Source organism: Myripristis murdjan, chromosome 18 (genome assembly GCF_902150065.1).
Source record: "Myripristis murdjan chromosome 18, fMyrMur1.1, whole genome shotgun sequence".
In the NCBI taxonomy this organism is placed as follows: domain Eukaryota; kingdom Metazoa; phylum Chordata; class Actinopteri; order Holocentriformes; family Holocentridae; genus Myripristis; species Myripristis murdjan.
The window spans coordinates 4,393,350-4,406,196 of record NC_043997.1 but is presented as its reverse complement, the minus strand read 5'-3'; the positions used below and the strand labels follow the sequence as shown (position 1 = coordinate 4,406,196).

At 43.9% G+C, this 12,847-nt stretch overlaps 1 protein-coding gene across 3 annotated transcripts in view; it reads right to left on the bottom strand.

Annotated features, from left to right (window-relative positions):
* LOC115376397 (F-box/WD repeat-containing protein 7-like) overlaps window positions 1–12,847 on the bottom strand; it is a 42,610-nt gene that overhangs the window by 222 nt on the left and 29,541 nt on the right. For all 3 annotated transcript variants that reach the window (XM_030075953.1, XM_030075952.1, XM_030075954.1), the window contains 8 exons: window positions 12,181–12,317; window positions 11,462–11,575; window positions 7,839–8,020; window positions 6,067–6,292; window positions 5,838–5,904; window positions 4,562–4,705; window positions 3,930–4,079; window positions 1–1,983 (listed from right to left, as the gene is read on the bottom strand). The exon at window positions 1–1,983 is cut by the window's left edge and continues 222 nt beyond it. In XM_030075953.1, the coding sequence (XP_029931813.1) occupies window positions 1,853–1,983; window positions 3,930–4,079; window positions 4,562–4,705; window positions 5,838–5,904; window positions 6,067–6,292; window positions 7,839–8,020; window positions 11,462–11,575; window positions 12,181–12,317 (1,151 nt within the window). In that variant the 3' untranslated portion in view covers window positions 1–1,852. The remainder of the gene's footprint in view (window positions 1,984–3,929; window positions 4,080–4,561; window positions 4,706–5,837; window positions 5,905–6,066; window positions 6,293–7,838; window positions 8,021–11,461; window positions 11,576–12,180; window positions 12,318–12,847) is intronic.

The following is a 12,847-nucleotide window of genomic DNA, read 5'->3' as shown; positions in this document are numbered from 1 at the left end:
TGTTTTTAATTATTTATCTTCTCAATATTTCACCAGGCGAGGGGAGACGCCGGGAGAAACCCTTTGGAGATCAGAGCCGCATCGAAATGTGATGAAACTGAAAAGATTCATCGCTGAGACAAACGCAGAATTTGGATTCAGAGCAAAATAAATCACTGAATAAACTGTGTTTTTGACTAATAAAGTGTTCAGTAATAAACTTCTTTTCCTAAATGGACCTTGTAGCTTCTACTTTAACGAGGAATTGAGGTGATGAATTTAGTGTTTTCCTGCTTTTTGATTTTGACAGAAGTGATTAAATCTGATTTACAGCAGCAAAAAAAACTTCTTTTTTTCTGCATTTTCAGCCATTTATTGCAATAAATGACTGAAAACGCAGTAAAAGTGCAGCGACCCTCCAGTTTCTCTGTGGCTTTACCTCCAATTTCTGCAGGAGAAACTAGACGATGGTGAGTAAAATTTACAAGATAAAACGCTGAAAAAAGCAGGTGTGTGTGGGATTTTGCGGGCAGTAAACCTGTAGTTTTTTTCCCAGGAAGGTGTTGAGCAGCGAGAAAAATTAATTACAAGACCTGAAATGATTTTTTTTCTTCTCGGGAAGAGAGGATTCTAAATCTTTGTCTGGGCTGCTGTGGACTTGAGGCTGTGGCTGCATTTTAAATCACACTTGAGCTTAAACTACCTTTTTGTTTGTTTTTATCCCAGAATCCTCCAGCCTCGGCGGCTCCAGCAGGTCACACACACAGTTTTCTGTACACTAGATATGATACAGCCCAGCCGGGGACACACACACACACACACACACACACACGGGCCTGTGTTTAGAGGCAACGCAGACGGGCAACCGGCAAAGCTAGGTGAGGATTAAAGGAGGAAATCCGTAAAAAAATGAATGTAAAGCTGAAAGTGTCTGAGGTTTATCGCTGAGTCGAGCCCTTTGCTTAACGCCAACACCCAACAGGAGGGAAGGGTTTTTTTGGGTAAATGTTTGCTAAACAGGCGTCAGGTGATGAATCAAACTCCCTCTGCTGCTCGTATCCCCCCGTTAGCCTTTAGCATCTGTTAGCATCTGTTGGCTCTGCTCCTCCATCTTGGCTCGCCCGTCTCAGTTGCCTCAGGAAGTCGCCCCGTGTGTCCCCGGCCGCAGAGTTTTGGTAAAGTTTGACTGGTCGGTTCAAACCTGGATCGACCTCCTCATTGGTTCAGCAGCAGTGAAGGTCCGACCCGCCCCCTCCCCCTCCCTCCCTCCCCCTATTGGCTGTCCTGGGCACCGGTCGCAGTCAGCGTCAGAAGCTGATTGGCCGGTTTGTGACGTCGTCCTCGTCATCGACAAACAGTCATGAAACAGTTTCTCTCCCTGTCCGTTCGCTCTTTGATATCCATCCGCCTGTCCGTCAAAACATTCATTTGTTGCCATAGCGACCACTTACATCCATCGATCTGTCCATCAAACATTCATTTGTTGCCATAGCAACGGTTTACATCCATCGATCTGTCCATCAAACATTCATTTGTTGCCACAGCCGATGTCTCTGTCCAATCAACATAGTCAACGTTTGTTTTGTGTCCGGTGGCGCCCAGTTTGGTCCGTCTCGGCTGCAGCGGCCATGTTGTCCCATCCCGTCCCGTTCCTCCGTGTGAATGCAGTCGCCATGACGACTGCCTGTCCGTCCAGCTGTGCTCTGTACGATGACCCGTCTGTCTGTCATGTAACATTCATACCTGCAGCTGGATCCAGCTATGACTTTGGTCAGAGAGGTGTGTGTGTGTGTGTGTGTGTGTGTGTGTGTGTTCAGAGTCTTCTTTAGTCATTCATGACATTCGTCCCTCCTCCCGTCTCAGTTTGATGACATCACTCCGCTCTCTTGCTCTCCTCCAGGTCGAAGTCTAACACCAGCAGTTTGGTTTCCTCGGTGCCGTTCCTGCTGCCGGCGGCGCAGACCAGCCGAGTGTCGGACGCTCTGATTCGCCAGACCACACCGCCTGTCGAGAGAGGACGCACGTGATTGGTCCAGAGTCGTTACAAATCAGCATCACAAGAAGAGGTGAGAGACTACAGCATACAGAGGCTGACTCTACTATTAACACTACCTGTCCGTAGCAACCAGATACTAACATCCTAGCAAATACTGGAAGTCACCAAGCAACCACCTCCTAACACCCTAGCAACCACTGGTAATCACATAGTAGCCACCTCTAAACATCCATCAACCACTGGTAATCACATAGTAACCACCTCTAAACATCCATCAACCACTGGTAATCACATAGTAGCCACCTCTAAACATCCATCAACCACTGGTAGTCACGTAGCAGCCACCTCCTAACACCCTAGCAACCACTAGTAATCACATAGTAACCACCTCTAAACATCCATCAACCACTGGTAGTCACGTAGCAACCACCTCCTAACATCCTAGCAACCACAGTGAATCACATAGCAACCACCTCCTAACATCCTAGCAACTTCTAGTAATCACCTTGCAACCAACTGCTAATATCCTAGTGACGTGGTAATCATCTAGCAACCACCTCCTAACATCCTAGACGCTACTGATAATCACCTGGCAACCACCTACAAACATCCTAGCAACAGCTTACTAACATTCCATCCTACTATCCTAATAACAACCGCTGGTAATCACCTAGCAATCACTTGAAAACATCCTAACAACCACTTGTCGTCACACAGCTACCACCTCCTGATATTCTAGCAACCACTGGTAGTCACCTTGCAAAAACATCTTAGCAACACTAGTAATTACCTAGCAACCAATTAAAAATATCCTAACAACCACTAGTAATTACCGAGTAACCATTTAAAAACATCTTAACAACCACTGGTAATCATCTAGAAACTACTTAGAAACATCTTAGAAAGCACTGGTAATCACCTAACAATCACCTAACAATACCCTAACCTACTAGCAACCACTGCTAATCACCTAATAACCATTTAAAAACATCCCAACAACCACTGCTAATCACCTAGCAACCACTAACAAACATCTTAGCAACCACTGGTAATCACCTAGCAACCACCCACTAAGATCCTAACATACTAACCTACTAACAACCAGTGGTAATCACCTAGCAACCACTTACAAACATCTTAGCAACCACTGGTAATCACCTAGCAACCACCTACTAAGATCCTAACTTACTAACCTACTAACAACCAGTGGTAATAACCTAGCAACCACGTACAAACATCTTAGCAACCACTGGTAATCACCTAGCAACCACCTACTAAGATCCTAACTTACTAACCTATTAACAACCAGTGGTAATCACCTAGCAACCACTTACAAACATCTTAGCAACCACTGGTAATCACCTAGCAACCACCCACTAAGATCCTAACATACTAACCTACTAACAACCAGTGGTAATCACCTAGCAACCACTTACAAACATCTTAGCAACCACTGGTAATCACCTAGCAACCACCCACTAAGATCCTAACTTACTAACCTACTAACAACCAGTGGTAATCACCTAGCAACCACGTACAAACATCTTAGCAACCACTGGTAATCACCAAACAACCACCCACTAAGATCCTAACTTACTAACCTACTAACAACCAGTGGTAATCACCTAGAAACTGCGTACAAACATCTTAGCAACCACTGGTAATCACCTAGCAACCACCTACTAAGATCCTAACTTACTAACCTACTAACAACCAGTGGTAATCACATAGCAACCACGTACAAACATCTTAGCAACCAGTTGTAATCACCTAGCAACCACGTACAAACATCTCAGCAATCAGAGGTAATCACCTAGCAACCACTTGAAACATCCTAATAACCACTGATAATCACCTAGCAACACCCTACTCCGGCTGTCAGTGTGTGTGTGTATGTGTGTGTGTGTGTGTGTGTGTGTGTGTGTGTGTGTGTGTGTGTGTGTGTGTGTGTTACCTGATCCTCGGCTCTGCAGGGCCACCACGTCCCTCAGCCAGGCCCCGGTCCTCAGGTCCCACAGTTTGACCGTCCCGTCGTCGGAGCTGGACAGGACCAGGCCGCGGCAGAACTGCAGGCACGTCACCGCCGACTGGTGCTTGTTGGGCCCTGCAGGAAACGCATCATCACACCGTCACCGCCCACCTCCGTGACATCATCACCGCACGGCCACAGTCTCATCTCTTCTGTCTTTCCTTCCTTCCTAATCCCCTCAGTTCCTTCACAACCTTGTTTCCTTCCTTTGTCCTTCCATCCCTCCTTATCTCCTTGCTATCTGTTTTTTCTTCCTTTCTTTCTGTCCCTGTCATCATGTTCCCTCGTTCTCTCGCTCCCACAGGACCGCCGCATTACAGCTGAACAGACAACCTGGGAGTCATCAGCACACACACACACACACACACACACACACACACTCCAACCTTCATCTGTTCTCTGTTTCCTCTGACACGCACACTCTCTCTCTCTCTCTCTCTCTCTGTCTCTCTCTCTCACTCTCTCACTCTCTCACTCTCTGACTCTCACTCTCTCTCTCTCTCTCTCTCTCTGTCTCTCTCTGTCTCTCTCTGTCTCTCTCTCTCTCTCTCTCTCACCCTGCAGTGTGTGCAGACACTGGCCCGTCCGGACGTCCCACACGCGGACGGTGGAGTCGGCGTTCCCGGACACCAGGATGTTGTCCCGCAGCTCCATGCCGCTCGTCAGCGATTGGTGGCCGGTCAGCGTGTGGACACACCCACCTGCAGAGGACACGCCCCCCTCCATGTCACTCATCATGAAAACGACATGCACCCATCAAAGTGAGGACTGTGTAGACTCAGCCGACTAACAAACGTGGAGTAATATCCGGGTTGAGTCTACGCAGTCCTCACTGCATGGTGCACCCTTAGAAAATAATCCAAAATAATCTGGCTTTGGTTTACTGTCAAGGCGACTTAATTTAGATTTATTTTATTATAAGTGAAAATATTTTTGATGATTATGAGTGAATGAATGAATGAATGGGATCACCTAGCAGTTTAACAAAAATGCAATTCATTATTGAAATGTAACGGTTTAATTTAATGCACATTTAATTAATTTTTAGTTTAATCCACTATGTCACACATTCATTGCAAATTAAACTAATGCCACCATTCGTTTACATTCGGTTTTTCAAAATAAAGCTCCTTCAGTCTGGCTCTAGTCACTTCAGTTAATTAACTCAATCAAGTGAAATCCAGTTCGAGTCCAAACAACTGAGATTCAACTGAGCTTTACTTTATTCTATCGTTCTGGTGAGGAAATGAACACGGTGATGTAACCAACAGGTGCTGCCTTCAAGTGCACGTCAGAGGCTCGGACGTCCGACGTGAAAAAGCACGAGCTTCCGATTTATTTGGCATTGAAAAACTCTTTCTCAAACTGGGGGACAGGACCCTCCAGGGGGTCGTGAGATCATTTCTTAGGGTCCCAAGATGATTAAGACGTAAGCAAAAGAAAAAGGAAACATTCATGATTATTCTGATTATTTGTTAGATGCTTTTTTTTGTTTTCTTGTAAAATACTGAGCAGTTTTACAACACGATGTCTCCTTTGATAATGAAAAAAAAAATCAGAAAGTTTCCTTATTTCTGTTAAAAATAAGGTGAATACGCCTAGAAATATTGTAGAAATTGTAAATTAGAAACTGTATATCGTACAAATGTCCCTTTTTTAACGACAACATCGAGGGGCGTTCAAATGCTACCGGCTTGTGATGATACGATGGTTCCAACGTGCACTTGAACGCACCGAGAGTCAGCAGCCTGTAAGTGACCAAGGGGATGAAGGTAAGCTCAGTGAAAAGGTGCAGGGCGGTGTGTGTGTGTGTGTGTGTGTGTGTGTGTGTACCTGTCTCTGCGTCCCACACTCGGATGGACGTGTCCAGCGACCCGCTCACCACAAACACACCGTCAAACTGCAGCGAGGACACAGACCAATTTAAACTTCATCAAAAAAAACACACTTACACACACTTTACACAGGCATTCATACACACAAGCATTAAAGCACAGATATAAATATTTAGATATGGATGATGTGTGTGTGTTACAGTCTGTGTGTGTGTGTGTGTGTGTACCTGCAGGGAGTACACTCGGTTGGTGTGGCCCTGCAGCGTGTGCAGGCAGGCCTCGGTCTCGGGGTCCCACACCTTCACCATGTAGTCGTAGCCCCCCGACACCACGCGGCGCCCGTCGTACTGCACGCAGCGCACCGCCGCCACGTGGCCCGTCAGCACGTGCTCGCAGCGGCCCGTCGACACGTCCCACACACGCAGCGTGGCGTCCCGGGACCCCGACACCACCCTGGGGACGCATTTCAAACATTTTTGTAGATCTCAACTTGTGTTTTCTGTGCCCTGACACGTCTGATCCTGACTTTACTGACTTCCATCTGTGTGACGTTTGTCCCGACAGGCATGACGGGACGTTTTGTCCTGGAAAAAACTCCTAACTCTGTAATAATGATATTATTTTTAGGGGCTTAACAAACTGACTGAAGGGGGACTTTATCGTTATTTAATCTATTCTAAACCTTTTTCAATCCTTTTCCAAAGATTTTTCATCCTTTTTACCAAAATCATATTTCTTAAACTTGTTCAAAACTATTACAACATAATCCCGTGCCTTTTGCAGAACATTTTTGGACATGTTTGAAACATTTTCCACTGATTTTTCCCGTAACTTTTTCCCGATGAACCCTCCCAGATCTTTTCCAAGACTCTCTAACTGTGACAAACCCTTTGTCCGGACCGTTCCCATGAGCGTTTCCAAGCCTTCTCCATAAGATATTCCCAAACCATTTCCCTGACTTTATGACAGCTGCATGGTTTTTGTTTTGTGTGTTTTATTGTTATTTTTTATTTCTGTTATGTTTGAATTGTGATTCTGAAGGGAAAAAAAATGTAAGAAAAAGGAAAAAAAAAAAAAAAAAGAGGGCGTTTAACATTGTATGTGCGGGTTCAACCGTGGAATAAGGACACTGACAAAAGGACATTGGAACACAAGAAGGAACTGAAATGTAAAATGTCTTTATCCTGCAAATCCCTGAATAAAAATGTGAATTTCAAAAAAAAAAAAAAAAAAAAAAAAAAAAAAAATGGAAGCTGCATGGTGAATCAACACTGACCAATGCTGTGATGCTGACAGTGTGTTTGTTTTTGTTGTTTTCTTCTTACAACGGCTGCTGGAAAATTAATTTTCATGCTGACAGAAAAACACTGAGCTCTGTGTCGTTATTATGATTTCCAAACGTTAGAAGAGAATCCAATCAAAAGGCCTCTCTTGGCTGCTCTTGGCTGTGATTGGCTGATCCATCACAGCAGAGGTGACCAGGAGCAGCCAGCCGCAGTAGCAGCTTCTGACCAGCAGGTGTCACTCTGACACAGTTTAAATAAATATTTCAATCGAAAAAACTTTTTTTTTTTCAAAGTTCAGAACATTTACAGGATTTGTGTGTGTGTGTGCGTGTGTGTGTGTGTGTGTGTGTGTGTGTGTGTACCCAGGAGCAGTCAATGTGCTGTGTGAGCTCTAACAAGTTGCCATGGAGATGCATGGATAAGTGTCAGTCAGGATTCAGGTGTGTGTGTGTGTGTGTGTGTATTGCAGACATAGTGGTTTCCATGGCGATGCATGCAGCAGGCAGTGGATGTGTGTGTGTGTGTGTGTGTGTATGTGTGAGTGTGAGTTTAACTGTCTCCATATCTTTGTGTGTGTGTCTTCCTGGTTTCCATGGAAATGACTGCAGCAAATGTGAAGTGTTCATACAGTGTGTGTGCTCCTGAGTGCGTGTGTGTGTGTGTGTGTATGTGAGAGAGAGAGAGAGAGAGAGAGAGAGAGAGAGATGAGTTACCGGTTGCCGTGGAGATGCATGCAGCGCACGGTGGACGTGTGTCCGTACAGCGTGTGGACACACTCGCCGCTCTCTGCGTCCCACACCCGCAGCGTCCGGTCCGTGGAGCCGCTGATCACCGTGGCAACCGACATCTGACTGCACCACACCCCCCCACTGTGGCCGGTCAAGGTCCGCAAACACTGAGGGAGAGAGAGAGAGAGAGAGAGAGAGACAACAGGGTTTTAATGAGTTGATATTAAAGGTGCAGTTCGCAGAAATAACCGAGGGGCAGGTGAAGTGAGGACTGTTTAGACTCAACCGACAAACAAAGGGTCATGGGTAATCTGACAACTGAGTCTACACGGTTCTCACCTTTGTGCTGCTTTCATTTTTATTTTGAATCAAATCACAACGAGGAAACGTGTCGAAAACAACTGATGAGACTCATTTTATGATTTTTAATGAATTTAATAATTTTTTAATTTTTTTTTTTTATTTGAATAGCATCTCTGGAGACAGAAAAATGAATTGCACTTAAGTCAATAAATAAATAAAAAATACAATTAAAACCCTCTAATTAATTCAATCTAATTAAAAACACAAATTGAAACCAAATAATCCAAAGCAGCAGTGGGTTTAATAAAAACTAATTAAATCACTAAATTAAACAATGTAACTGAATCACTAATTGAAGGAATTTAATTAAACCACTAATTAAAACCGCTTAATTAAATCACTTATTAATTAATCAAGGAACTAATTACAGTTAAAATGACATTAATATTAATGTATGGAAATGGAAACAGTTAATGAATAATAAATACACACTGCAGGGATACAAAATACTGAAACACACACAAAACCCCTCACTTAAACACACTTTCTGCTTCACACTGCACTGCCTCTGTGTGTGTGTGTGTGTGTGTGCGTGTGTGTGTGTGTGTGTGTGTGTGTGTGTGTGTCAATATTTGCTCGGCTCTCACAGCTAACCTTGAGGCAGAGGGAGAGAGAGAACAAAGTTTCACCTTGGAGGTGTTGTAGTGCTGGTTGCCAAGGCAACAGAGGCAAACATCGCCCTGGTAACGACTGCACACGTCAAAGAGATAGATAGATAGACACACACACACACACACACACACACCGGGTCATCCCCGCAGGCTACAGTTGTGGGTGTGTATGTGTGTTTTTCTTTCTGCAGGGAACAGAGACTCTCTCTCTCGGCTCACACACACACACACACACACACACACACACACACACACACACACACACACACACAGGCAGGTCTAGACCAGGAGAGAGCAGGTGTGTCTGGGCAAAGAATGTTGCACCAAAACTAGAGGGAGAGAAGAAGAATGTGTGTGTGTGAGTGTGTGTGTGTGTGTGTGTGTGTGTGTGTGTGAGTGTGTGTGTGTGTGCAGCGTTCGAACAGTATCTCACCTCCACACCCTGACTGACAGAACTCCAGATCTGTCTACTCTGCTCTGTTGTACTAATACTACTAGTACTACTGCTGCTACTGCCACCACTACTACTACTACAATTACTAACACTACTACTGCTATACTTAGTACCACTACTACTACTACTGCTACTTTTTAGTAAAACTATTAATAATACTGTACGGCTACTGCTACTAATATTACTACTGCTACTGCTGCTACTACTATGGCTACTACACCTGCTACTACTCTTATTAGAACTATGACTGCTACAAATACTATACTACGACTACTAATACTATTACTACTGCCACTACTACTATGAGTACTACTACTTTTACTAACACTAATGCTGATACTACTACCACTTCTAATACTACTATTACTGGTACTACTACTGCTACTAATGGGATAACTACTACAAATACTACTACTACTGCTATTACTACAACTACTGCTACTACTACTACTGCTTTTACTACTACTACTACTATTACTGCTATTACTAATACTATTGCTACTACTACTACTACTGCTATTACTACGACTACTGCTACTACTGCTACTGCTACTACTGCTTTTACTACTACTACTACTATTACTGCTATTACTAATACTACTGTTACTACTACTACTACTACTACTGCTATTACTACGACTACTGCTACTACTGCTACTACTACTACTGCTATTACTACTACTACTGCTACTGCTACTACTGCTACTACTGCTATTACTACTACTACTACTGCTATTACTACTACTACTGCTATTACTACTACTACTGCTATTACTACTACCACTGCTACTACTACTACTGCTATTACTACTACCACTGCTACTACTACTACTGCTATTACTAATACTACTGCTACTACTACTACTGCTACTACTACTACTACTGCTACTACTACTACTGCTATTACTACTACTACTGCTACTACTACTACTGCTACTACTACTACCACTGCTACTACTACTACTGCTATTACTACTACTACTGCTACTACTACTACTGCTATTACTACTACTACTGCTACTACTACTACTGCTGCTACTACTACTACTGCTACTACTACTACTGCTATTACTACTACTACTACTACTGCTACTACCATTGCTACTACTACTACTGCTATTACTACTACTACTGCTACTACTACTACCACTGCTACTACTACTGCTGCTATTACTACTCCTACTGCTATTAATACTACCACTGCTACTACTACTACTGCTATTACTACTACTACTACTACTGCTACTACCATTGCTACTACTACTACTGCTACTACTACTACCACTGCTACTACTACTGCTGCTATTACTACTCCTACTGCTATTAATACTACCACTGCTACTACTACTACTGCTATTACTACTACTACTGCTAGTACTACTACTACTGCTACTACTACTACTGCTATTACTACTACTACTGCTACTACTACTGCTATTACTACTACCACTGCTACTACTACTACTACTATTACTACTATTACTACTGCTACTACTACTACTGCCACTACGACTACTGCTGCTACTACTACTAGTACTACTAATGGATTTACTGCTACAAATACTACTACTAATACTGCTTGTACTAGAGTACTGCGCCTGCTGTCAGTACTCCAACAGGAGCAGCACTGAGAGTCTCTGTGTTGTTTACAAAGGGTCAAAGGTCAAACTAAGGACCTAAACATGACGCAGCACCACAGGACACGCTGCTCGCAGTACTGCAGCTGGAACGCAGTACAGCACGCAGTACAACACGCAGTACAGCACGCAGTACAACACGCAGTACAGCACGCAGTACAACACGCAGTAAACACGCAGTACAGCACGCAGTACAGCATGCAGTACAACACGCAGTACAACACGCACTACACTCTATTAAACTACAGAGCCAGACTTAAACTGCAGCAAAGCACATAATCAATATCTAATTCTGCTTTGATGACACACACACACACACACTCACACACACACACTCACACACACACACACACACAATTAAGGTTTAAGCTGCAGAAGAGAGCTATGCAATCAATATGTCAGTCTGTTTTCACACACACACACACACACACACACACACACACACACACAGACACACACACACACACACAGACACAGACACAGACACACACACAGACACACACAGACACACACACACACACACACACACACACACACACACACCTTGCCGCTGACAGCAGACCACACTTTGAGTGTGTTGTCGTCGGAGCCGCTGACGATCAGATCACCACTGAACTGCAGACAGGTGATCACATGATCATCATGACCCTTCAACACCTGGAGAGAGAGAGAGAGAGAGAGAGAGAGAGAGAGAGAGAGAGAGAGAGAGAGAGAGAGAGGGGGAGACAGACAGGGAGAGAGAGAGAGAGAGAGAGAGAGGGAGAGGGAGGGAGAGAGAGAGAGAGAGAGAGAGGTTCATAACAATGAAAATTAGACAAGTTTTCAAAATTATTATTTTTTTTTTTTTGAGGGAGATGTTTTACAGTTAATTTTACAGCAGGATTTTGAAAAATGTGTGTATTTTCCACAGTGTGTCCTTCAGAGTGTGTGTCCCGGTGTGTTTCAGAGTGTGTGTCCTTCAGAGTGTGTTTCAGAGTGTGTGTCCTGAGTGTGTTTCAGTGTGTGTGTGTGTGTCAGAGTGTGTGTTTCAGAGTGTTTGTGTCAGAGTGTGTTTCAGAGTGTGTGTGTCATAGTATGTGTCAGAGTGTGTGTCAGAGTGTGTGTGTCAGAGTGTGTGTGTCAGAGTGTGTGTGTCAGAGTGTGTGTGTCAGAGTGTGTGTGTCAGAGTGTGTGTCAGAGTGTGTGTGTCAGAGTGTGTGTTTCAGAGTGTGTGTCAGAGTGTGTGTGTGTCAGAGTGTGTGTGTGTGTGTCAGAGTGTGTACCTTGGGCTCCCGTGTGTCTCCGCTCCTCCAGTTGCTCTCGATGCGGTGTTGTCTGATGTACGCCGACTTCCACGGGCTGACCGCCGCGCCGGGCCTCACACTCTTCCTGCGCCGCGACGACACACACTCCGCTATCCCTGTGTGTGTGTGAGAGCGACACAGAGACACACTGAGCACAAATACACACACAACTACACACTGCTGACCCTCAATGCTCCACACACACATCTGAGCACAACTAGCATTAGCCACATTAGCTTCAGCAGCATGACTTCAGTGTAAATTAGCATTAGCTACGGAAAGTTTAGTGTACATTAACATTAGCTATGGAAAGTTTAGTGTAAATTAGCATTAGCTATGGAAAGTTTAGTGTAAATTAGCATTAGCTATGGAAAGTTTAGTGTAAATTAGCATTAGCTATGGAGAGTTTCACTAGAATCTGTCAGTGTGAGCTAACATCAGCTACAGCAGGTTTAGCAGAATATAACTTTAGTGTAAACTAGCATGAGCTGTAGAAGTTTCAGCAGATTTATGCTAACATTAGTTATAGAGGTTTTAGCAGAGCATTTTTAATGAAAGCTAACATTAGCTACAATAGTTTTTTGTTGTTGTTGTTGTTGTTGTTGTTATTGTTTCCAGAGTAAGAAAAATCTTTATTGCCAATTTT